Source organism: Anas acuta, chromosome 16 (assembly GCF_963932015.1).
Source record: "Anas acuta chromosome 16, bAnaAcu1.1, whole genome shotgun sequence".
Lineage (NCBI taxonomy): Eukaryota > Metazoa > Chordata > Aves > Anseriformes > Anatidae > Anas > Anas acuta.
This window is the reverse complement of record NC_088994.1, coordinates 2209108-2236597: the sequence shown is the minus strand read 5'-3', so window position 1 is coordinate 2236597 and position 27490 is coordinate 2209108. Positions and strand designations below refer to the sequence as shown.

General features: G+C 36.1%; 1 protein-coding gene across 7 annotated transcripts in view; it reads right to left on the bottom strand.

Moving 5' to 3' along the window:
* Nucleotides 1–1992: 1992 nt before the first annotated feature.
* ZMYND8 (zinc finger MYND-type containing 8) overlaps nucleotides 1993–27490 on the bottom strand; it is a 65123-nt gene continuing 39625 nt past the window's right edge. For 2 of the 7 annotated variants that reach the window (XM_068700736.1, XM_068700738.1), the window contains exons 9-21: nucleotides 27124–27201; nucleotides 26618–26733; nucleotides 25061–25542; nucleotides 22585–22725; nucleotides 16821–16973; nucleotides 15499–16002; nucleotides 12940–13314; nucleotides 10759–10949; nucleotides 9797–9877; nucleotides 9139–9217; nucleotides 8461–8700; nucleotides 8137–8294; nucleotides 1993–6680 (exon numbers count right to left, since the gene is read on the bottom strand). In XM_068700736.1, the coding sequence (XP_068556837.1) occupies nucleotides 6483–6680; nucleotides 8137–8294; nucleotides 8461–8700; nucleotides 9139–9217; nucleotides 9797–9877; nucleotides 10759–10949; nucleotides 12940–13314; nucleotides 15499–16002; nucleotides 16821–16973; nucleotides 22585–22725; nucleotides 25061–25542; nucleotides 26618–26733; nucleotides 27124–27201 (2796 nt within the window). In that variant the 3' untranslated portion in view covers nucleotides 1993–6482. Of the gene's footprint in view, nucleotides 6681–7260; nucleotides 7791–8136; nucleotides 8295–8460; nucleotides 8701–9138; nucleotides 9218–9796; nucleotides 9878–10758; nucleotides 10950–12939; nucleotides 13315–15498; nucleotides 16003–16820; nucleotides 16974–22584; nucleotides 22726–25060; nucleotides 25543–26617; nucleotides 26734–27123; nucleotides 27202–27490 lie in introns of those variants that run through there. The other 5 variants (XM_068700737.1, XR_011102003.1, XR_011102002.1 and 2 more) reach the window with 5 other exon arrangements.

The window sequence follows — 27490 nt, the reverse complement described above, 5'->3', positions numbered from 1 at the left end:
CCAGCACAGGAAGGTGACAGCACAACTGATGGCAAATTCTTAAACCCTGCATTCTTAGCCAGCCCACAAAGCTCCTCCCTCTTCTCCAGCCAGAGCTGCCAGAGCCAGGCTGTTGCCACCACGGCAGTTACAGCTGCATGGCATTGATTCAACTTCATCTGTCTGCTCGTCACACCCATATACTAACATCAGGTTTCTGTTAGGAAACTTTGCTATAGTAAACTCCATCCACATCATACCACCTGGTGGACTAAAGCAAAACCTCAGAGCAGCCTGAATGCTGTATTAGCACGTTCTGACCAGTGCAGGGCTCCTGAAGGTGTGGTAAAGCTAGGAACACATCGTCATCTCTTGGTAAAGCTTCAGAGATGACTGGCCCAGTTAAGGAACTCCAGTGTCCATCTCTTCCTCCTGAAGACCCAAGAGATAATGCAAGAAGAGTATAGAGATTTCTAAGTTCAAACTAAGAAAAGTTAATTTTCTCCCCAAAACTTATTGTCTCCCCAAAACTTAAGGAATCAGTAGTAATATGCCCATATCTCCTAGTAGGCTATTAATACAAGATGGAAAACCTGAGGCATATCCATTGCCTGTAGCTGAATAGTGAAGACAAGTTGTCCCAAAATGATATATGGCCAAAAAGGCTTCCCATTATTTATACTATCCCTTGCCCCCAGCAACTCAACACCTAATCACTGGCATTGCCCTCTGCAGACGGACAACCCAAGGGCAGCCCCTCCAGATTCCAAACTAAGGAGTCTGGCTGTCTTCAAGCCAGGACTGAATCAGGTTCTGCAACAGATAAACAGTCAGAAAAGTTGAAGTTGCAGACCCAGCCCACCGATCTTTCCCAAGCTTGGCTCCTACGTAAGAGACACACTCCTTAGGGGTAGGAGGTACTCCATACACAAGTGATAAATGCAGCTTAAGCCCAGTCATGACATTTGAATTTGTATTAAATAAAGTTACAGCCAATCTTTTAAACTCGTATCACATCAGTGTCATCTCCTCTGGTATGTCCAAGCCAGAGATGTGTTCTTCCCTCACGTTAGATAAAATCATCAGAAAACTGATGAACTTCATACCATAACCAGCTAAAATGAGGGGAGGACACCAGTCACCAGAACATCTAAGATGATACCTTGATACCCTGGCCTGATAACAAGTCCTCACTGGGATTTGGTCACCTATTATCCCATATGAGGAAAGAAAAAAGAAATGCCCATTAAAATAAAAATAAATAATAACAATGATCACTGAAATAGAGGCTTCAGAGATCCCAACATTATTAATCCAACATTCAAACTACATGGGGCAGGCCAAAACATCATTTCAAGCTTGCAAGATTTGTGCTTTTCTTTAAACAGGAGCACTGGGAACATTGTTTGATTTTATAAATGCATGTAACAAAATACCTACAGGAGTAGGAACTTTAAAAGAATAGGCATAGTAAGATTTTACAATGAGCTATTTCAGCTCCCTCTGGTTCTTTTAACAGAGGCACATAGCAGTCTTGCCCTACTTCATGCCCTGGCAGAGGACTACAGCAGGACTTGTCATGGAAGTCCCCACCTCAACTCACAAGCATACCTGACAAGCTGTGCGATCAATCCTTTGTGTCCTGCCCCAATGCAACAGATGAATAAATGTTACACATCAAGCACTGGACCATAGCAGCTATTAAAATGAGTCTTTACATATGTGGACTGTTACTTACAGACTGTCAACACTGCTTTGTTTTTTCTCAAATCTGACAGTCTTGGATTCAAAGGTCCCACATTGCTGAGGCAGAAAATCACAACATAAGCAAAATTAGCTATGATCTGGAGACTGTGCAGAAATGAGCAATCATCCAGACTGAATGAACTGGAAATTCAGGAACACAAAACATTTTTCTAAAACTGTTTAATAAAAAAGTGTGAAGTTTCTTGAAAAATTGGAGAAACCCAAAGCATATCGCGTGTCACCTGTCTTAGTCACAAAGAAACACAATTTTCAAAAAAGATATTTAAGTTTAATACAAATTTTATACAAAGAAAATGTGAAAAAATACTTCCATATGCTAAAAGCAATTATGCTTCACAAATAAGGCCAGCTAGGCTATTTTTGACACAACTGCAATTCACGAATAATTCTGTTCTCGCTTTTTTCTTCTAATACTTTTTTCCCTCTAATATGGGTAACTAGCTGGAGACTGTACAAACCGCATTCTTTTATAAACAATGGGAGAAATCAACATGACTAAAATGTACAACAGAATGTACTGGAATGATATCATACAATTAATTTTCTCATATACATACATCACCTTTGCTTTGTTCAATGCTTTCGTTTTACACAACATACAAAATGGTACTACAGTATAAGTGTAACAGACAGCATTTTCATGGGTTACTTTCTCTCATACTGTACTGTTTCATGCTTACATAAAAACATAAATTCCATCATATAAATAATACATGCTCTGGCCCAGCATCAAAAGTCCTTTGCCCATGTTTCCTGATCCATGTTTTTCTCCACACCTAGCTCTTGTTCCATTTGAAAACTTTTCGAAGTCCTTTTTAGAGGATTAAAAAGGAAGAAGAAGAAGAGGAAGAAGAAAATAAAACTGAACTGTGAAGCACAGGAAAGCCAAAACCAAAACCCTTTCTCATCTTTGATATTAGTGATAAGAAATAATGCTACCAACCAGCTGGTATTACACTTTCAAACTTTCCTGATATTAGGCTGAATTTTCAACTTGTCTCTTGTAAACAATTTTAACAGTCTGGTCACTGTAAAAAGCAATGTAAATATGTCTTTCAGGTCCACAGATTGGAAATGTCATAATTCGTCTAATACAATTAACAGAAAAAAAGATACCCTTCATCATTTGGTTGCTCAACAAAAAATTCTACAAGAGTTTCAAAGTGCAGAAATTGTTTTCAATCCAAATGCAAATCAAGTTGCTCAGATTCTCCTGATTACATTATTTGATGCATAACTGTGAATTTCTGAGACCAGTTTTCAGTGTTAGCTTGTGATAAGGCTATTTTAAACCTTTCTTTTTCCAACTTCAAACACTCTTTATAAGTTAAAGTCAATACAAATATAAAAATGAGATGGTACTCTAACTTTAATGACATCCACAAATTGTACATTATTTACAAAAGAAGCATAGATTTAACACAGATCTTACCTGTCCTCAGCTTTTCTAAGCCAGCGCTAATGCTTTACATTAATGTAGTGTAGTTAATGCTTTGTACACATATACAAAGCTAAAGTCTGAACCTTTGAGGTTAATCCAAAGAACTGTGTTTATTTTTCACATTTCTATTAGATTTATTTTTTCCAACAATTGTATGGACTTCTTGTTAGCAGTTAGACTCTTCGTACTTGGACTGGCATTGTGGTCTGAACATACTGAACTCCAGTTCTCATTGCCACTGTCCCAGCAGAAGGACTTACCACTACAGGAATGGTCTGTGAATTAAAACCAAGAGAAACATATTGTTATGTTAAAGGTCATATAAACATGACCACAGAAATAGAGATTTATTTTCCAGGGAAAATCCAGAACAAGTTCCAATTTTGTGCAAGAATTAAAACCTTTATTACCACAATGTCACCTTATTCCAAGGCAGAAAGTAGTATATTACTTTCCTAGAGCCAAGAGTTTTTTACTGTATTATTACTACTTCATAATTACAGGGACAGTTGTTCTTATAGGTAATGTACTATGCTAGGAGAGTTAGGTTTTCAAAGTTACTACGTCCAGTTACATAATTTCCCCAAATTAATACATGGGGAGATGAAAAAGGGCTAAGAAAATCCTTTGTCATTTGAAAAACGTTTTGATAAATCAAACCGGAGTACAAAAATACCCTTGTTTATAAGTATATTCCTGTTACACATTAGTTATTTTTTTTTCCCCAAAAAGGAACTCCCCCATGCATTCAGTCTACACAAAAGAGAATAAAGAGCATCCATTTGAACAAAAAAAGTACTTAACTTTTACACAAATAGATAACAAAAACATCAGGATTACTGGGAACTGTCTTATACTCCCTGTAAAAATACTAATATAGAATAAATTTTTCACTTCCATCATACAGATCATGATCTATAAATCTTAACAAATGTAGTTTCAGGACATCTCTATGGGTGGTAATTGATTCTACAGATGCAGAGACAAAGGCACAAGAATGTTAAACAATCTCGTAACGGTCACATCACTCTGGAAGATCTGGAAAAGGATTTATTGAATCTTAAGCCTTTATCTTACCTTTCCTACAAAAACGTGAGAAAGTTTAGAAATGTCTGTAACATACAAATTGCAAGTATGTTTTGATACAATTCCAGTGATGGACAACTGGTGATCAAACAAATGCATCCATTTCAGTTCACAATATTTAGTGGAAGAAACAAGAAGTGAGAATCTGAGAAATCTGAAAGGGATGCCCAGGTCTTCCCTTTACTGTTAGCGTAAAGTTCCAGAGAGAACACGGAAGAAGAAATATAAGTTCACTGAAACCCAATGTCTCCCCACATTGTTTTAAGAAATCACATTAGTGTCTTAATGGTATTCACCAAAGATTGTTAATATCCCTACTGAGATGGATTACAGCCTAGAGTGTTTATCAGCTCCTTTGTGACAAAGTCTATGCCTTCCAGAAGCCTACTCATTCCATTCCCTGGAATGCAAAGATGATGAATTCAAATTTTTACAATATTTAACTGCAGAAAGAATAAAAACCAAAATGAAACCAACTTTCTAAATAAATTCAAGATTTTTGTCATTTTACAGTGATTTCAGATGTGTAAAGAGAGTTCAATGGAAATGGTACCCAGAAGATATACTGGAAGTTGTTCAGAGGGGAGAAGTTCCTAGCTGGAAACAAAGTGCAAATTGAACCCTAAAGAAGCCATTGTGTAAGTCACTGTTAGTTGTATAGGCGGGGAAATTAAGGTTGCCACACTTGTCTTTTAAATATACACGCTTACACAAATGAAAAAAAAAAGTTTCAGGTATTAGAGTGAATGGAATGTGCAAGACTCCTTAAATGTGTTAGGATCATTCCCTGAGAGGTAAATTCTCCACCTCTGCCACCTTTTCACATATGTACATTTTGTATACATATTAAACATGCACTAAGGTTTAAAATTATTTAAATTGCACGTGCAATTGTTAGAATACAGAGGTGTCTGTAGCTGTGCAAGACTAATGCATATACGTGTACAAAGTTTTAAACATGCAGAAATAAAGGTTGAAACCTCCAGATGTTCCACTTAATGCTTTACATAAGTCAATACACTTTGTTTTACAGAAAACTGATGAAGGTAACTGCCATTTTTCTGAATATTACACGAAACCACTTTATGATCTTAGAACCTCTCAGCTATTCACAAAAGAACCTAACTTCACTGATGTTTCCCGTTTGACTTCAACACACACAAAACCTTGTTATGGGAATTCAGTCCAAGTAACTTCATGCCAATCCTGCAAAGGTGCACAGTGCTCTCAGTTGAGATGAAATGAGTTGAGTAAAAATGCTTAGGAATGTGACAAGTCATGACAGCCACTATAAGCGATACATTTTTTGTGTGGAGCATGATGGCTATGAAACACGTGTATGTGTGGAGGTGCATATACTCCAACGCACACAGGTGTGGTATGCTGCAGCTGGACGGGGAAGGTGCATGCATGTCTGTGTGTACACAGAGAGAGAGAAAGACAGAATAACTTAGCAAACCAGGCGTCACAGTCACAGGATGAAAATGAATTTAAATTATCTAACTTCAGGCAGAAAATGAACTGAAGTTACCCAAACATGGGCTTCTCTGCTGAACCCCCACTGAGACAAGGCATGCAGTTCAGTTACCAGTGCAGTATCAGCATTTCTCTTTTGGTAAGAATGTCAGCTCAGCTGCCGTGCTGACTCTGAAGTGAACACCGCAGAACACCACAAGTTGAAAGAATGTGATAGAATGGTGTGCAAAATCCCCAAAAAGCAAACTCACTTCTGTCCCATCTCCGGTGACTGATACTAGGGTATTCAAGTGTCCTTGGTAAAGTTTTCAGTGGAAAAAAACAGGTCTGAACACAATGCTATTTCTCATAATTTCATAACGCTAATGTGCAATACTGCATGGGAGATACACTACTGCTGAATGCGTATTTTTTTTCCAGAGTTACTGAGATGTCACAGGAATATCAAGCATAGCTCAGAATTCATTAAATCTCTTTAGGATGCCATAGACAAAAAGATATTTTAAATGAATTCTATATATTTACATTGATGTTGTTTTCAAGTATATACATGAAACGGACAAATAACTAACACAATAAGGAAAAAGTGAAGTCTGACTGTCCTCAGTGCCTTAGCTGTTCTTACTGAGAGCTTCTCAACCTTTGTAATAATCAATGGATGAAATGATAGGGTGGAATGTTGCACAGCAAAATAGGACATTTTGCACTGCAAGTTGAGACTACACCAGTGAATTCATATCTTGATAGAACAGTGTACGGAGACAACCCCCCAGAAATACTGAGCAATTTTAATGCCAGGAACAGTACTACTGCAGACTTTAAATGATGATATTGTACTTACAATTGTGGGTTGAGTAGTTGGAATATAGGTGGTGGTCTGCGGTACCTGGACCAGTTTTATAGGCTGGTTGCTTGTCACACCTGTTGCTATCTGCAGAGACAGCACAGGTAACCTCAGTAAAAGTCTCAGCTTTTACATAAATTCCACCTAGTCATAATTATTATGAAATTTATGTTGGATGTTTTGTTTGTGTTAAAAATTTGTATCTTAATGAATTCACAGGTTACTTCTTTGTTAATAAAACAAAATTCAAATTATGAACATGATCAATGTATACAGCATGATGTTTCAGGTATAACACCTACGTGAAAGCAATTCCAGATTAGTATAACTGGAATATTCCCTGGCGAAAGTTTTAGGTAATTGATTTTCTCCCATCCCATATTTCTCCAGTAATACAATGGTTGTGCTGCCACAGACAATACATACGAACTTCAACTGAGCCAAAGTTCAACTAACTTCCCCAAAGAATTCAGGTGGAACAGCACATCCTTTTTCCCCTCTTTAAATGTTTCCCAAGTTAATCCCTTAGATGACATGTCAAGCCCAAAGATCTAACATCAGACAGTAGTAGCAAAAGTGTCAAGAAATGAACACAGCTCTCTAGTTTACTATGCTTCCCAATTCTAGAGGACTATCTCAATGAGACATCATGCTGGAATCACAATACTACAAAATTAGTTTGCTTTTAATATTTTAAAATACAACAAGGCTCCTACGGATGTAGGGGATCATGTGTAAGGGTTTGAAGGATCAGCCCCCCCATAAAATTTTTCATTTAATAAATCTTGCAAGGGCAGAAGAAAAACGGTACTGAAATTGCTAATAGTCAAGTCCTACCTATAAAGCAAAATCTTCTCTATAAACATTTTCTATATATGCAATGTTAAGTCCCTTTTATTAGAGCATTTGCTCATCCTTGCCTACTGAATACTATCAGAGTAGATGCTATGGAGGATTTCATAACTGCACACTGCTCCGTTAACTGTAGATCCAGGTGAACTGTTGTATCAGTGTTATGGAACATTGTGGTACCCTAGTGGCAGTCTGTTGTGATAAAGCAAGTTGATTTGAATGCAGGTCTTGAGCTTGGCCTCTGAACCCCCAGGCAAGAAGGGCTTGGAAGTGCTGCAGTCAGTATTGCTTATCAGAAGGCAACTTGTATCGAAAGATCCAGACCAGAAGCTACACTGATGGGTCCTGGAGAGAGAGAGAGAAAGAGGTCCAGTCCCCCTTGGCTGGAAGGATGAGTCAAGCCAACACAAGGTTTTATTGGGAATGAGTGAAGGGGAAAGGGTGTTCCCAGAGGACAGAAGGAGGTATTTTGCCAAGATGAAGGAAAAAAAAAAAACAAAACAAAACAAAAAAAAAAAAACAACAACAACCACCAAACAAACCACAACTGCCTATCTTACTCCCCAAATCACACTGTTTGAAATACACAAATGGTTACAAATTCCTGGCTGATCCAGGGAAGCCTTTAGGGGTAGGTTTCAGAGGAATCTTACATACTACTTTAGTTTGAAGTGACCATAATGATACTCACTGTAACACTCTCTTTGCTTTTATCAGATGAAACTTCCTTCTCCTTGGGGGTGCTGGCTGTTTCTGTGGGTGTAGGCTGCACACTTGAACTGGGCTGTGATGTTTTATTTAATGTTTCTGTGCTAATTTCATTATCAGTTTCTTGCTGTGTTGCAGTAGCTAAAGGAAAAGAAGAAAAGAATAGCCACTACTCGTGTGCCGGTCCACAATCACTCACTCTTCATAGGCACATCTGCACGCATGTAAATGAGGAATACTGAGTCACTGTGTATTACACCCACCCTAACTCCCTCAGCTACAAAGATGCAACCCAGAGTAAGATTACCTGACTGTGTGCAAGATTTCATATGCTCAGGCCAGTGAGCTTGTTGGCAGGGATAGTCGCAGTAGCTAGTATTCCAACAGCAGTAAAAGATGGCCTCTTTCTTGCAGTTGGCACACCACTGCTTCTTCTTAGTTTCATCCACCGCTTGCTGCTTTTCCATTTCCAGCTGCTTCTTCACCTCAGCAATCAAACGATCTCTTTCTTGTTCTAGACTCTGACGCATTTCAGCCATTGTCAGTTCTGATCAAAATACAAAGAAAGATGGATTTTCTGTTCCCCCCTCCAACAGCAAGACCCTTCTTGAAAACTTGGAACAACATTTGCTAGCTTCCTACTTAGTTACTATGAAGTAATCAGCATAAAATATCTCTTGAAGAGGGATTATCCAATGATGCATTAAAAAAAAGCAATTTTTCTGTCCTATCAAAAGCTCTCTATAGCCTGGATTTGTCTCAGAGGACTGAACACCTGTTATTTACTATGCACAGGCAAAAGTACTTTGTGTATGGATTGAAATGGCATCCACTGACATCAACACAGCACATTCCATAAGGTATTCTATCCTTTACAGGGCTAATTTGTAGTATCATATGATGAAGACAATGTATACTTCTGGCATTTAAATTTTCTATTTGGGACAAAAGATAGACACAAGATTTTGAACTGTCACTTTCATACCTAGATTATGCTTCATTTCTGAGAGTTCCTGTTGATGTAACCATTGAAGTTTTTCTATCTCAATCCTCAAACGCCGAATCTAAATATTAAAAAGTTAATACTTAGTAGTAATAAACAGGGTGCAGTGAATACGTAACTATTATACAGAAAAACATGCCCATAACGAAGAGGTTGATCATCACTTACATTAAGGCTCCTTTTTATTAACATGAGGAAAGTGTTCTATTTGCTTGCTAGATTTTCTTACCATAAAAAGTGCAGGACTCTTTGAAAACAAAAAGCACTTTTATTAAATTTGGACTTCCATCTAAAATTAGTTGAGTCTCTAATTTCTCTAACCAGAATCAAAAATCTGTTCCTCAGTTTTGCTTGTATTTATTGGTGATCTTTCTGCTTATCTTATAGAGCCCAACTGATATTTTTTCTGTGTTTTTCTCTACCACACTAATCATTACTTCTGTAACAGCAAAAAAAATATGATCTCTAGATAGCATTCACATATAATGTATTATAGGAATAGCTATACAGTACTATATGATTATATGATATTTTTATACCATGTGAAATAAAGTTATTTATTTTCACAACTTTCAAAGTTAAATAGAAGCAGTTTTATTTTGTTTGTTTGTTTGTTTTTGTTTTTTAATCTTACACTAACCTCAGCTATTGTACTTCCAGTGGTATTTTTTGAAAGATCATTATAAATTTCAGTCATTGTTCCTTTGATGGCATCCATCATCTGAAACACAAAAATAAAAAAAAAAAAAGTTGATATACATTTTTAATAGATACCAGCTTACTTTTCATTGTAACCACTCTAATATGAAGTTCTATTACTATCAAGGTCACATAGCTGTATATATATATGTTTACCTGGATCTACTTTTAAAGGACTATTTTAGAAGGTAGAAGACAACATTATTTATCAGGAGTCTGATTTTTTTAATTGTCCTGAATTGGTGAACAGCTTGACCTTCTAATTACCAAGACATTGCTATTGAAGTCAGTTAGAAACAAAAAATATAACTGAGTTTGTGAGAAAAGACAAATTAAAAAATAAAAAATAAAAATAAAAAAAGAGGAAAAAAAGGCATTTACTGACATTGCTTACCACTGACAATCCTACCAAGACCATATGAAAGTTGACCACATTTAAAGTTGATAGTCAAGATTAATTCTTATGCTTTTAATATTTGTGTTTTAAAACAAAGCTACATATTTGTGTGTTACTAAATACAGATAATGAAATATTAATGTTTACTGTAAATATGATGCTATGGGACTATCTACACTTTACCAAGAACAGGCCAAAACTGAACACAGTGTAACCAAAAGAAGCAATGGGGAATATGAGAGCCAAAGAGTCTGAAGTACCTGGACAGCTAGAGCATATTGTACATACACTCTGGCTTAGAATGGCAGCATTCAGCCAGTTGCACAATGATGGTTCAGCACTGTCACCAAAGTCTAGCTGTTTCTACCCAGCAGAATGAGTATACAATATATAATAACAATTATTAATTTCACAATAAAGTTTTTATTTCACAGTTTAAAATTTTAGATATTTGAAAGTTCAATTCATGAAAAAAAAAATAAAGAAAATCCTATCCAAGAACTTACTTTGCTAGTATATTTAGCAATATCTGCAGCCACATCAGCTGAAGCTGTTGCAATTGGCAAGTCTGTATTAACTGAGGAAGAAAGTGTATTTGCAGATCCAGAACTTGTAACCATAGAAATCGGTTGAGTACTTGTAACCAAGGTTATGGTTGATGTGGAAGTGCTCTGGGTGATCTCTTTCTGCTGCACAGCTGTGGAAAGAAAACATACAGCAGATCATCAATCACAAACGATTATGAAAATGAATAGGCAAACTTTTTCTAATTTTAATGCTCATTAAATATATGCACCTAACCATTTCCAAGATTTGTCTTACTTATACAATGGTGCTATTTAATCAACAGATTATACAGTGCCCAGTCACTGAATTGATACATTATTAACAAGGCTTAAAGGTAACGTAGCAAACAACTCCAAATCTTACAAGTTTAGACTGGCCAATGAAAAAGTCTCCCTTAGCATTTCCTAACCTCTCAATTTGCAGAACTCCCAACTAATAGCATATTTTTATTTTTTGTTTTCTAAACAAGGTTTAGTGAGATACTGTTGAAGACGGTCTGTTTTAGTCTCACTTTCTGGTGTTATTTGCATTCTTTTTTTTTTTTTTTTTTTTACTAATGCTACTAATTATCGTTAGTTTTGAGTTGTGATGTCTTTAATATACATACATCCAGCTCAAGCTCAGCCATTGGCTGGGTGCAGAGCAAGGAATGCAACATGAGATTAACTCATTAAAGTAAAGAATTTCTTCAGAGAATTAAACAGGAAGAGAGTCTTGAGTTAACTCAAACAGGAAAAGCTTTCTCATCCTTGCTCAATATTTCAAATAATTTTAAAACAGTTGGTAATTCAAAAATAAGAGCAAATACCTTTCACCTTTACATCCCTAATGACTCACCTGCCTTAATTTTTTTAGACAACTCTTTAAGCGATTCACATTATAAAGATGTCTCAGTTGCTGATATCTTCAAAAGACAAGTAACTGAAATACAATAGTTCTTCAAATTATCCCTAGGCACTATTTTTATGTCATTTCAGTACGTACAAAAAGCTACATATTTTAGAATGTTTTCATGTGATATTTCTAGCATATAATACATAAGACAGAATATAGCTGTGATGCACTCAATAGTATGTTGATAAAACACACTCATGGGCTGAACATTCAAAGTTTAGTCCATGTTATTGAGCTCATACTAAGGCATGACTATAAAAATAAAACACCAAGTTTCCCCTTTATTTCTCTCACTGAATATTTCTGTACCAAATTTGTGGAGTCTATAAGCAGAAAAATAACACTTCTTCATCACTTCTTGAATGAGTCACAAAAACAGTTTGGGAGCAGGGAAATGTCACTCTGGTAAATGTTTGTATGTGTATGATATGTAAGCCTCTCTTATGTAAGAAATTACTGGCTTGCTGGTAGCATTAGCAGAATGGAGAATATATCTGAATGTATCTAGCACACCTGAAAATAGTTCAGCTGATTAATCTGAAACTACAAATAAAGCTAGATTTGCATAAAGCTGCTGTTCTTTGAACTGAAGTAGTTGAGATGCTAGCTTACATAACCATGCGCCTACTATTACAAAAACCTCTGGCAAAAGGATGGTAAGAAAACAGTTGTGAAAACACTGTGACATGCCAGACTGTTTGCCCAGTGAACTGGTATCAGAGTCCTATTAAGAGTTGATTCTTCCCATCAACAGGGATTTCAAAGACAAATGCAGCCTGGGTAATTTCATTGTTAACAAATTACTGTATGAAAAAAAAAACTCTACAAATCAGCTTCTTGACAGATAAAATTGGATCCAGTTTGTAGATACTGAGATAGTGGTGGTGGTAATTGTGCAACTGGAATAGAGTTGATGATTTAATCACGTAATCCAGAAAATAGTTCTGTTTACTCTCTCAAATCTGTGACAGCTAAGAATGGCAAAAATATTTTACAGATACATGCACAAATGTTTTGTCATTCAAATAAGGAGACATGTCTCTAAATACACACCAGAAAGAGCAGGTATGGTGAGTAAGTTGTTGTATTTTAAAGTCACTTAGAGTAGAACCAGACTTTGAGATTTTGTTTATATGGAAGAATTCCTGGTTAGGCAGCGTTGGACCACTGAGATCACTACTGGGGAATTATGGCATCATGGGCACATTGAGTTAGAAAGTGTATACCTTTAACTGCTTGTCTTGTCTGGTATCTTGTGCCTTGAGAGGACTGAGGTTGCTGTGACTGAGACTGCTGGTTCTGCTGCTGTTGCTGCTGTCTCTGCATCTTCTGCATGTGCCATTTTTGAGAAGATGTCTGAAATTTATTTGAAGAATTCCAAACTACTCGCTGCACAGCAGGGGCTGTTTCCTTAGGCAGCAGAGGCCTCTGCTTTTTCACAGGGCTTCCAGTGGCTGCAGATGGAGCACTAACAGTAGAAGTAGTGCTGGTAGTTGCTGTCACACCAGCTGGTGGAGTCTGGGCTGCAGAGCGGGTAAGAACTGGAGTTTCTGGTAGAGGCTGGGTGCTTGCACTGGAAGAAGGTGGAGTTTTACCTACGACTAAACAAACATAAAACTTAATGTCAGCTTTTCACCAGCGAATCTGACCCACAATTTTACAGCTAATTTTTAGAAGAGTCATATGCACCTTCCAGACTACTTTGAATTATTTTCCTCCAAAGGTAATTATAGAATCACCTAGGTTGGAAAAGAACTTCAAGACCACCAAGTCCAACAGTCAACCTGACCTACCAAATCCCATGTCCCTTAGCGCCACATCCAAGTCTCTTAAATACCTCCAGGGATGGGGACTCCACCATGTCCCTGGGCAGCCCATGCCAAAGTCCGGCCCCAAGACCGAGCCCTGGGGGACACCACTGGTGACCAGCCACCAACTGGACTGAACTCCATTCCCTAGGCCTCTTTGAGCCCACCCACCCAGGAAGTTCTTCATCCAGCAAACTGTTCGCCTCTCCAAGCCCTGAGCAGTCAGTTTTTCCTGGAGAATACTGGGGGAAGCAGTGTCAAAAACTTTACTAAAATCCAGGTAAACAACATCCACAGCCTTTCCCTCATCTACTGAAAATCATCTTCTCATAGGAGATCAGGTTAGTCAGGCCATTCACAACCCATTCTGTCTGCTTCTGATCAGTCAATTGTCAACATATTGATATTCTACAAGTAAACTCATTTCAGTCTAGTTGAAATTGGTGGCAATTGAGAAGCACCAGCTGTTGACAAAAACAAAACAAGAAGTACAAAACCCAGAAAAGCAGCCTGACCTCTCTGGAAGAAAGGTTCGCATTTGTTAGACAGTTTCTGGATTACCACTTAAACCTGTCATCCCAGAGTTCACAGCTGATTGTTCCACATAGCAGATCCTATTCTCTTGCTGTGCACCTTGACAGGGAAATGTTAGGATTTATCAAAAAAAACTCTTCACTGGGGTTGCTGGTGAGCTAAATGCATGGATGTTCTTACACACATTTTCTTGGTATAACTGATGTTACTTTAATATGTCCTCTTCTGACAAACAGTAGAAGACAAATAACTTTCAGACAACCAACTGAGCAAACAATTGGTATCTAAAAGCATCTGGTATCTTTTCATGAGTTTCATTGGCAAAGTACAACTGTTTACAGATAGACCTTAAACAGAAGTTCTTAAATAGATACTGTAAAAAATGGTCAAAAGCTGAAATATAATACCCCACTGTTACCTGTGCTTGTCACGTCAAAGAAAAAAAAAAACACAAACAAACAGGAATTCCTTAGCTCCAACAAATAATATGTAAGATAACACTAAACATATGAAATCCTCATTCAATGAGAAGGAATATGAGAAGAAATTATCCACATTTGAAATACGATATTCACTCAGGACTTATACACAGTCAATGAAACAGGGCAATATATGGTCAGGCTTTGCTCTGTCTACTCAGCTCTCCCTCATCGCTGAACCACTGAAGCTGAGAAAATCCTTCCAGATCAAGTAAATAAATCTGAATATCACTTTGTGTTGTGCCCAACACAGTTCTGAAATCAGCAAAAATATTACAGTTAACTTCTTTTAAATTTAACTTGTATCTATATAAGAAAAATGGCATCACTTGCTAGACATGAGTTACCAGGTATAGAGTTTGGCTTGAATCAGCAATGGTGTATTAGTTCTCATGATTTACCACTGTCCTCTCTTACTGACAATTTACCATTTGTCGAATAACTCATTTACTGTCCTTCAGCTCACCTGAAACATATTACTTTATTTTCAAAATCCAGTGGCTAGAGAAGTAAGTACCATTCTCCCTCACATGACCAAAACACTAAGAAAACTGACAAACTCACTTTCTTAAAGGTCTAGAGATCCCTTTTACCCCCTGCAAAAGCAAACAGAAGTTTCTATTGCCTTTAAGCATTGATTTTAATGGGACCTTATGAAATTTGTATGTTTGAAAAATTCCAACTACTTCTACAGCTGTGATTTTGGGATGTCTATAGAAATGTAGTTTCAGATGGAACTCATTAACACAGCAAAAAAAAATTCTAAATTTGTGGTTTAAATTTATTTAAACCAGAAATTATAATGGGGACTGAAAACCCTCCTTCATAGACATAAAGAATGAAAAATCATTCATAAAAATTGTTTTAGTATGGATATTTTTAGCATCTTAATGCAAAAATAGAGCTAACAGTTCTAACTTCAACAACAGCCCTACAGTAAAGAAAAAAGAGAATTTCATCCTACCATCTTGTTTAGGAGGAGGTTCTTTAGATTCTTTCTTGTTTTTCCGTCCTTCACGCCCACAATGATCATCTCCGAGATCGATGACAAGTTCACTCTCAGAATCAGAGTCCAGTCCTAGATGCACAGTTGGAGAGTCTGTCTCATCTTTACTTTTCAGTTTTTCTTTTGCAGGATGTTGCAAACTTTTTCCCTTTTCAGAAAATTCTTTTTCAGTGTCGGTAATTGCCTTTTCTTTGACTGGGTCATCTGTTTTCTCCACTTCTGGACTTGTGCTTTTAAGTTCCTCCTTGTCTTCATTCTGTGCTGGGGGCTTAGGTTTTTTTTTCAAGCTCAATGATTCTTTGTCACTCCTTGTACCTTCCTTATCCTCTCCATCTTCTTGATCATTCTTTGATTTCTGATCCTCATCACTATATTCACTGTCACTGGTGTCAGATTTTTCAGAATCTTCAGAGTCACTGTGTTCTACTGCAGTATAAACAGCTTCAGATATTTCATTTATTCCTAATTGTGGGAAGAAAAGTACATTCCATGCTGATATCAGACTGACTGGCATTACCAAAAAAAAAAAGTTCCCTCCATAGAACGAGGTATACAAATACCATTACCCTGTCAGTCCTTAAGCTATAAGCACCTCCCTTAGTTCCCTATCTCAATATCAAAATGTGTAAGAATTACCTTTCAAGTATTCCAATTATTTTTATTTGATTCAACAGCCCTCCTTCCACTGTTTTTCCCCCACTACCTACAAGCTGTAGCTTTGCTCGATATTGGGCCAATGCTGACAAATATGAAGAGGAATAATTAGTATCCACAACAAACCACCCTAAAATTAGTAGCACTGTTCACCTGATTAGTTACTTCCGCACATGTCAGCACAATCAGTTTTAGACAGCATAATTTTTGTGAGAAGAATCTGTAATTCTCTAGTGCCTAGACTATCTTCAATTAACTGCTAGACTATGCTTATATTTTTAACAGCTCCTGTACGACTGGATATAATAATTTGTGCAGCTAACCTAAGTTAGCTATAGTTTTTCAATTTTTCAATTTACAAAGCAAATAGAAAGACTTTAATTCTGCTATACTATCTTCAACAAAATGGTTCACAAACAAATTAAAAGATGAAAGAATGAAAGATTTTTGGCAAAAATCTAAAATGTAAGGTCTCACTATTTTAAGTTAAACTAGTTCAATGTATTCTATTGGTGTTTAAGAGCTCTAACACCCTCTTACTCTTGTGTTAATGCATAAAATATTTAAAGTTTTACTATTTGAAAACACTTTTTAAACTCCAGAATTTCCTCAAGTGGTATACTCACCAAGTTGTGCTTTACAGCTCTCTATTGTCTTGTCAAGATTAAGCTGGAACCTACTACGTATCTGTCGTTTTGGTGAAATGAGTGGCACAGGGGTGGACTGCTGTTGGACTGACTCACTCAACTCCTTCAGATCCATCTCAGCTTTGCTACGATCTAGAAAAAGAAAAAGGATCAAAGAAAAATATTTTGCAAAAAGAAAAAAGATCATTATCCACGTACGACAAATTTTACTGAGTAACAACACAACCTGAAACATCTTTCATTTCTTTTATAACTACAGGCTAAACAGTGATTCTAAAAATATTCTATTCACTAAAAATAATGGATTCTTCCTCTCTGATGCTACATATCTCACATGCAAACTGCATGCATAAGTTATACGGATGCTCTTTTCCATCAACATTAAATTATCAAGAAATTATCATTGAGTAAGTTGCCCAACAGCAGCTCTACTAAGCTATTGTTATTTACTGCTATTAGTATATTTTCACAGAGAAAATTAAATAATAATCCTTGTAGACATGAGTTAGAATTTAAAAGATAAGTCATATGGGTTGTTACACCAGATACAGTAATAAATTTAATAAGCTATTTTTTTCAATATATGCCAGCAAAATCTTCTCTTGAGCTCTCCAATACAATTAAGAGAATTTTGACTGAAATATACAGATCTGTCAGCAGAGTAGGGCTAAAACTGTCTTAGCAATTAAGTTTCACATTTTTGCTCCAGTTTTTAAAAAAGGTTACTTCTGTTCCACAGTCCTATTATTTACTCTTTGCTAGCAATGGGGACACTTCATTTTGGAGCTCAGAACACCAAACCACTCTGGAATTAGTTGCTTGTCTGGGCAGGAGGAAGAGGACACGAGCAAGGTGGATGGAATGGAGAGAAGAATTAGGTTCTGCCACTTTAGCTCCTTGAATTGGCTCATCGTAGGATTAAGTAAGATCCACAGAGGCCATTGAGAAGACACAAGACAACACTAGCACAACGAGCATTTTTACTTCATTTACAATTTCAATCCACAGAAGTTACCAAGATATCACAGTATTCTTATTTTACTTTAAAACAAAACCACAAAAAAACCCACTCATCTCCAAGACATTTTTTGGATGTACAATTCATAGAGGAAAGTGAAATAAAGAGCTAAGCCAATGATTCCTCTGTTCTAATGTTCTTCATGAGTTTTAGCTCATAGGTACACTTAAGAGCCATCATAGAGTGCCTCAAGCTCTGCAATGCAGGTGTCATAGTTGGGCTGGCCACTCTACCTCCCACTAGGGCTGCAAACAGAATCTGTATTACATGTAGAACAGGTGCAGAAGGAACCATTCAAGTATTGATGCACTTTTTCTTTTCTGCTTAAATAGCAGTTTCCCATCTCCTCCCAGAGAGAGGCAGCAACTTATATGCTGCAATCCCACAAGCTAAATATACAGGCTATATATTGGATCACCTTGGATTATTTATATATATATATATGCATTATAGCATACACAAATTCAGACTAAATAATCTAACGCACATATTTTCTAGCCCCAGTGAAATGATCCTAAAAGTAATATTGAATTTCACAGTCCTCATGTGGCATTTTCATACTGCAAAAGACCAAACATACCACAAACTCCATCACTTTTGGTGTAAATTTTGAAAATAACAAAGGCCCTAAATCGTTCAAGTATTTTTGAAAAATTTGTTCCTTGGGTTAGAACTAGGTTTCTCCTTCCTGTGCGTTTATAGACTGATAAAAACTGACCTTTAACTTTCTGTAAGAGATGGTCTTGAAATTAATTTCAATTCAGGAAGATAACTTTCTGCATGATATACAGTATACCAGTTTGTAACTTTGGAAAATATTTCACATAGGAATTACAGTAAATTATTGCAGTGTGAACCAAAGGTAATCTAGTACTGTCTTAAGAATATTTTTTTCTGCCAGCAAGAGAACACAGACTTTTGTCTGGGGCTTCACTGCAGAAATAAAGGCAGACAAAAATCCCCTTATGCCAAAAAACTGGGACAGAAAGTGAATGACAAAAAGCAGACTACTAAAGAAGTTAAGTAAAATCACAATCACAAGTCACAGCTTAATTAAACTCCTCTGACTTTCCATAATCTACCCCAGAGGGGCTGAAATAAAAATGAGATTTCAGCCTAACTTCCATCTTAACTGATGACAGGTAGCTCTTTGCAAACATACAAATTACAGCTGCATTGATTTTTAGGTTGGAAAGACAAGCTATTTGTAAAAGTTAATTTTTCTGTGATGAAAGAAATACTGTTAATTTTCCGAACCTGCAGTTCAAGATACTTCATCACACTGAAGAGCTTTGAATGGTTTCATCTACAATGACAAAACAAATAAGGCATCTAGCTCTAGTGCTTATTAAAGAAACAGGTATTGTTTTTTTTCCCCTATTGCTATTGTAGATAAGAGCAGAATAACACCCTTCAGTCTCATATTTTGTTCTTAATTGACTTATGAATATGCAGGGGAGACATTATCCCAATACTAAAAGGATGTCCTGTCGCTGAGTTGCTATCATGGAATGGAACGATATGATACATGTACTATAGCAAAGGAACGCAGAAAACTATTTCCCCTATCAAGCTACAAAAATGCATTGTTGATTAGAGTTTAAGTCCCTAGTAGATTTTGAACTAATTCACACATCCTCCTAAAAAAAGAAATTAACTGGACATATGGTAGACAGCACCTGTGAAAAATACCAACTTTGGAGCTTCACTATTATTTTGACATTCCCAGAAGCAAATCAAGGAAAGGAGATCTCATTATCACCAGGTAGGTGCGTTGTTATAGGAGGATACTTCACCTCAAACATCAAAACACTATTCTAAAACTCAGGTCTAGTCAACATTTTCCTTAATTACTATGATGACAGTAATTTATTCTTAGATGACAGAAATGAAGGCTGCCTTTTTTAGGAAAGGGGCCACAGTTCAAAATGTTTTTAAACTACAGAGTGTTTCTGAAACAAAGAAGCTGAATTAATAGTTCTAATTGCTGTTAAGCTACAGCTCTTCTGCACTCTGCACTTAAGAAGAGGGGGAGGTGTCAAAGACCCATTTATAAAATGAGGAGTATCTGGCTAAAGAAGAATAGAGGAAAAAAAAAGACCTGACTGCTGTATAGTAAATATGACTCAATGTGATGCTACTGGAGAAGCAATACATCAAAAGTGTCATTAGAAACTCTTCCTAACACTTCCTGACTTAAAGACTGGTTCTCTGAGTTATGCAAAACATGAATTATAACACATCATTCCATTTGGAGCACTTAAAAATAAAAATATAAACACACAGGGAAAAAAAAAATGCGTGCAAACAAGAGGTGGTTCATAGGAAAGAGACAAAATCAATTTAGAAAATATTATGTAAGGGGGAAAATTCCCTTTGGAGAGATGAAACATGAAAAAAATATTAACAGCCTTCCTCCTTAAAGTAGAGAAAGCTGCCTAAAAGGTGATAGCGACCATTGCTCTCCATGGTCAGGAACAAACTAGAATAATGTGCTGTATTTCCAGCAAACATTATTTAGATTGGATATTCACGTGAGGTTGAAAGAGTGATGAAACTATCAAAAAGTTTAACCAGGAATAATGTGGAATTTCCCTCATCAATTTCCAAGGACAGCTTAAATAACGTTGTGTCAGAAATGAAGTATGGGACTTACCTCTTTTCCTTAGTGTAGTTTGGAATCATGATTTTACTGGAGCATTACCAGCTTACATCTTAGGGTTTTACAGTAAGGTGTTTTGTTTACAGTTAGCTTTCAAGACGTGCAGTTTCCTTTCAGGCATGATAAGGATAGAATTTCAAAAGAAATCAGCACTCACAAAGCTTTTTCATTCACACTGAAAGAATCTGAGTGTTGATTTTTATTTTTTTTTTAATTTTGCCATATATATGTATATAATATGTATATAAATAAAAGAAAAAAATATAGAAAGCTTTGCTCTAGGATTTGATAAATACAGAGTTACCATCACTACATGGCAGGATATAAATAGAGGAAAAGATGGCCAAAAGGGGAAAGATAGACAAGAGACACTATAATATCTACCCAGCAGAGCCTCTATCTTAATATGGAAGAAGTGTCACATTTCAAACTTATCTAGCCCAGAAGGAGGTCTCACTGAGAAGATCTGTTTTTCCAATCTGTCTCATTAATTCTGAGGTATTAGTACAAAGAAAACAAGTAAGTTTTTCTCATCACCCATCTGAAAATTATAATTCCTTATTGGGTCAAAGTTTTATCTCATCTTTTCTGACTCTAATACACAAAGACAGGCGTGTATATATATATAAACCTGGAATTAACACATTTTTCCAAGCAATCTGTGTATAGTTTGATCATTCACACCTGCACTTTTCCCTTTAGCCAGTCTACCAGGAAGAACTGATGGCTCATTTCCAATATTTGTCTTTCCTTATTGCTGAAATATTGCTGTAGGATGATCATACAGCCCTTAAGCTGGCTGCTTAAGGTACAAGTTTCTGTTTTCTATACTTTCACTTTTGTTTTTTCAAAGAATCCCTGTTCACACAATTAATCTTATCTAAAAGCCATGGGATTCCCAGATGAAGCCATGTCAGGTATAGCTGACATGAACAAATGAAGAAGTGCCCTTTCCATGCCTAGTACCAAACAGCATATATAGCAAAGGAAATTCCCCTAAAGCTGAAGAAATATTTGATATTCTACCTAAAAGTATACTAGCTGTTCTTTTATGGTATTGCTTGTAGACAACAACAACAGATTTTCAGTTCCACCCTATGTATTCAAAATACTCTAAGCTCCAACTAATGTCTCCCACCTGTGGCTCAAACAATTTCAATACAAAAATGTTTCTTAACATTCTTTTTTCCCAAATGCAAATATTTTTTTTTTCAGGTAAGGCAACAAACAGCTGCAGTGCAGCAAAAGTAAGTAATGGTTACGTCCACACAGATGGATTCACACTAAAAAGTACACTATAAGCTTGTATCTACAGTTACATCTAGCTCACTGGAAGCATTTCAAATTCTGCGTGCTGTGATCAAGCCTTCCTTAAGTATTTGGCAGACCAAGAGAAAGAATCCTGTCTCTCCGTGTAATATCATAGGGATGAAAAAAGTGGCCAGAACTGAATCAGAATACTCTTGGGAACAAAGCATAACTGAAGAAACTGTTTATGTCTCTTTGGCTTTTGGAACGATTTTACCAAAGTAGTACTTTCCTACTTCATCTTTCAAAATTTCAGAATCCAAAATTAAGGGATTTTCAAGATGTCTGCTAATTCCTTTTCTCCATCTGTCTTCCTAGATGTGGATGGTTAGCAAAGAGGTGACATGAAGATAGCAAAAGAGAAACCCTAATAAATCCTAAACCCTAAAAAACACAGGAAACTTTACCAGGTGCTCACAGAAGAGACTGATGGGTGAAGAATGGCAATATTCATGTTATTACAAGCTTTAAACTTACCTACTGTTTAGTAATATTCATTTGTACAGGTTAGCCAAAAATCATCTCAGCTACTTCCTTCCATCAAAAAGAAATGATAACAGGAACTTTAATTCAATTTATAAAACAAAAAAAAGAACAGCTTATTTGATGAAACAATAATTATATAAGTGCCACATGTAAAGCCCTTTGTTCATTTAAAGCTAAGTAGAATCAAGTTTGTTCATATTTTCTCACATTAACACCACTGTAACTTACTCAGGTGTAACAGAATTAGACTTTCAAAGGTCAAGACTAACCAAGATTAAGATTCAGAATGCTTCCTGGAGTGGAAGTTCTTTCTTGCTTAGCAGAAATTGGTGTTGACGCTTGAGGAGAGAAGGGTTTGGGACTGCCTGACAAGCTCCCTGCTTGACCTGTTCTTGTGGGTGCTGGAGAAGCTGAAAAAGTACAAAATTAATAAAGAAAGGTTTAAAAATAATCACAATAAAGCCATACTCACTGGGACAAAACAGCTTTTAAACCTTTAAAAGCAGGGAAAGGATTTTTGTTTAATAATTTCAACATCATGTTATATCTCCACTGTAACTTACAACTGTCTCATACTTTAGTTTAATAAAAAAAGAAACTGTAAGGAAAATCATGTTACTACAGCTATTAATTCTATTCAGGCCAAATGCATGTTTAATCTCAAAACAACTCTGTTTTCAGTGAAGTTTCCAACTTTTGAGATTTGGCTATTTTAAATGTAAACAAACTCTGACTGCTATCTATTTTATTGCATGTATGTAGGTAAACATTTTTAAAAAATAAAACTAGCCTATTTTATAGATACATAAATAGAGAATTAAAAACACAAATCATACTAAATTTAGTCAGTGGAGTTGGAGATTACTGATGAAATCTCACAGATTAGGTAGTAGGATATTCTAATTTACACACAGTTTAGGCAAAATTCTGCGCCCTGATCCTTCAAAATGTATGCAAAGTCATGTTTCAAAAACAAACTTCTGGAAACACCCAATCTGTCTAGAAAGGGAAACATCTGTAGGCCATTACCTGAAAAGAAAGTCTTAACACCTGTCAGCAAGAGTTGTCCATTAAATCTCTGCTTAATGCTCTGAAACTGTCAATCTAAACTCACTGCTGAACAATTTGTGTTCCCCAGTGCCTAAAAGACTGTCTATATATTTTTTCAGATTCCTAAAAGGTAGTGATATCTGCTGTTTCAGGAACTCTTTCATAGAATCATAGAATGGTTTGGATTATTAATTAAAATGGTTTGGGTTATTAATTAAAACTCTACATCTTAAGACAGAAAACAGCACCTATAAGCTAGACCTCGTGTGAAAGATGCACACACACATGATAACTGATCTATAAAATGAATTATTTCTTTTGACATGTTATTATCTACTGAAATGTCCATATCTTTTCATACACTTTAACTCATCAGAGTTACTTTATCATCACTTTCATAAGATGTACAGGATCCCATCACAAGATAACGTGTACCCAAATGTCATTTCACAGCCTAGCTTTTTTGGGCTAAGAGGAATAAGATTCCCAAACCATGACCTGCCAGGTCTACTGTCCATTTGGTGTTCATGGTTGTCAGTTCAAGAAATTATTTGACAGCACACACACTGCAGAACAACGGAATAAGCATTTCTATTGCACAACATAACCTCCATAATAAGTTACATACACTTGTTTGAAGAAGCCCTCTGCAGCTTCCTCTAATGCTATTTTTAACATCAGATCGTCTAAAATAAAAATTTAGAAGGGAAAAAAAAAGCTTTCTCTCAAGATTTATGTAAAATCTGTGTAAAAAATGTATGTGAATCCTGAGAGAAAGGAAGAAGACAAATTTATATGAAAGCTTTTCCTAAGCGTAATGCTTCTTTTGGGTTACAATTTCAAGTCTAACATAAAAAAAAAAAAAAATCTATGATATTGATCATATCAAAGCAAAATAAAATTTAGGAAACTTCACTGTTATCACTTCAACCATTTTTTCCAGTCTCCAATTTCTTATGTATCTTCAACCATCCTTTACATGTAGCTTTTAGAACTTCCCTTATTTTTCAGCTTCCATGATCAAGAAACTTGGAAAACTTCAAAGTTTTTACAAGTTTTTACTTGATTATATGCCACTACCAAAAAAATTTAAAAAGGAATCTGAAAAATTAGACCCTGTCAAAAACTGTACCAAATCCATTAGCAATTTGGAACTTTTCCATTGCTCCAAAATATGTGACAAAAAAATGCAGAATTGTATGTTAAGTCTGAACAATTATTTGCAGTTAACCTACCCATTATACAGGACTGGTAAAAGTTTATCTCCAATCAATTTTTAAAGCATTATCAAAAGTTAAAGAAAAAAAAAGATTAAATTTCCTTTGCAAAGAAATTCTTTCAACAAAAGCAGTTTTATGGACACTCAAATAACATATCATATTGGAGGGGTTAGATAGTGATGATCTTAATTTGATGGACGGTTTGCATGAGCAACACAAAATTAGCTACTGTTTGGTCTTTCACTACATTGGAAGTTTGCAAAGTCCAAATTCTGTATTTGCTGCTCCTATTTCTGTTTATCTACGCTGCCTGTACAACTGTAATTTTATCATATTTTAGCTACTCAGTTGGGGAACACTAATTAACACCTTGAAAAAGAGCTATCAATTTTTAAATAGAATATCTCCTAATCATAACAATTCTGACTAGTAAATTAAACAAATGCAGAAGTCTTGTACCCCCTTCTTTTTTTACCTGTATTTTTCTCTGTAAAGTCCATGGATTCTTCACTTGCACTAAAATGACTGGAAGTTGCTTTTTTCTCTGCGTCCTGTTCAACATCAGATCCAGTGTGCACTGATGAGTTTGTACTCATTGGTGACCGTGGCATATCTGTTAACGAAATCCTACGACCAGTACTACTGCTCAACATAGGCTTGCTCATTAGAATCTTGGGTGATGCTGTCATATCAAAGTTCAGTTTGATTTTCTCTTGTTTGTCTGTCTTTGCAGTTCCAGCAGTTGGGTTTGCAGGATCTAGCAACATTTGGTATTGATTGTTGGGAGTATATGGTGTCCGGAAAGGTGCATAATTAAATACTCCAAACTTTCTACGAATGTTATCAACATAAACCTCCATTTCTTGCATTGCACTATTGAAGATGCTTTTAGTCTTTTTCACAGAAAAAGGAATTTCTTTTGACATGAGGTAGCAATTATTTATTGGAACCCAGGCCCTATTAAAAAAAAAAAAAAAGATATGACTACATTTCACACTGCGAATTGACTTTGGCAACTCTTATTATTTTTCTTCAAATTTTGATTTATTTTATCCTAGTCATAAAGATATGCACATATCAGGTAATTTCAAAGGCCTACCTCCACCTTCCGTTAACAGCTCAGTGCTTAAGCTGTGGTATGTAACTAATTGCTTGTCTTAGATTATTCCTAGCTTATTTTACACTTCCCCAGTAACACATAAAACAGGAATAAACATTGGTCAAGTATGACGAAACATACTTAACCAAAATAGTCTGTGGAACTGTAAGATGACTGTTACTAAACAATCTTTCCATTGTTCATAATTAGCGGAGAAACAGAAAAACACAGTTCAGGAAAAAAAAAAAAAGACTTCAAAATAACATTCTTAAATACATAACAATCTATTTTTACACCTAATGTAAGAGCAATCAAACTCCCCAATGTGAGGAAAAATTGCTTCTCTCCAACAAGTACTGGAAAGATTTTATTCATCATGAAATGAGCCAGACTCTAAAACTTTGCTTTCCAAAGAAGCTTGGGAAACTTTGACTTAATAGTTTCATGGCCCCGTACAGCTTTAAAGCACATGTTTTTATAACTATATGGATTTGTATTTTTAATTCATTATAAATCAACTAGTCTTCACCATGGCTTTCTCCATCTAAGCTGAGGGTTCACAGGAACAGAAAAAATACCTTTCAGAGCAAAGCTGGCATTTTCAACACAGATCATTTTTGTCCATTTTTTAAATCCACAGTTGTGTGTTCATTCCTGTAGTGTTTATACGATACTTGGTTCCACCCTTAAGAACTGCAGTTCATTGCAGCACAAAATCACAGTCACAGGAATTAACGTGCATATTCAGTGAGATTATATAGGTGTTAGTCTTACAAAAACGACTTGCATTCTACAAAAATGTATAGGCTACAGTATTATATAGCTTGTCAGAGTCACATTTCAAAAAAACAGAATCCAAAAACTCCAAGAGCACGAAATTACAATATGAATTTTTTAACTACAGCCAAAAACATCCTTTGGTTAAATTCTCACCTGTCATGTTGGCCAAAGAAACGGGCATCAACTTGCCCATCTTTATCCCTCAGTGCCTTAGCAGGCCAGAATGGAAAGCCTTTGAGTTTAGCCCAGACCAAAGGATGAGGATTGCTCTAGAGGAAGAGGTAAAACACACATGAAGAAGATACAAGCAGTATTACCTTTAAAACTCTAAGTGCAAGTACCACAGATGACCCATGAGCAAATATCCTGTATTTGTGGACTGAGAGGCTGCAAACTGCTTGCTGACAACAGGTATTTCTCACTGAAAGTATGCAATCTGACAGCTAAACATCTTTAAATGAGCTTCAGTTTCCACGAGGACCATGATTTGCATGATGCACAACCACAAGCCAGTGGTTCAGTAAACTTCAGCAGTTTTCCTTGACTCACTAACTCCTCAGTAACCACCACAGGTTGAAAACAATGGGAGGATAACAAGTCAGAGTCAAATGAGAACTTTGTTTAATCTATTGTCTAGGCTACCATAGCCCTTAACTTACACAAGGCTCACAAAACCAATTCTCTCGTTTTTGGCAAGCAGCTAAGTAACATTCCGGACACACTTCAATTTCATTCATCTGAAAAGAGAGAGCAAATGGTTATTTAGTAGCTTAAACACTGCCTAAAGTGTGATTAACAAATATTATAAAGTTAACCAAATTTACTAACATAATTTTCCCACAATTCTATGGTCATAAATCAACCATTACTTGTCATGAACTCAACACTGTTTTGACAGAAACCCATCTTTTTCTACCGCTGTAATGTATCATTTCCAGCTAATGAACTAATCACATTTTTACATATCTCTTCGGATTATGTGCTACGCTGTCATTTACTCCAGTCAAAAAAATATTCTTGCTTTGT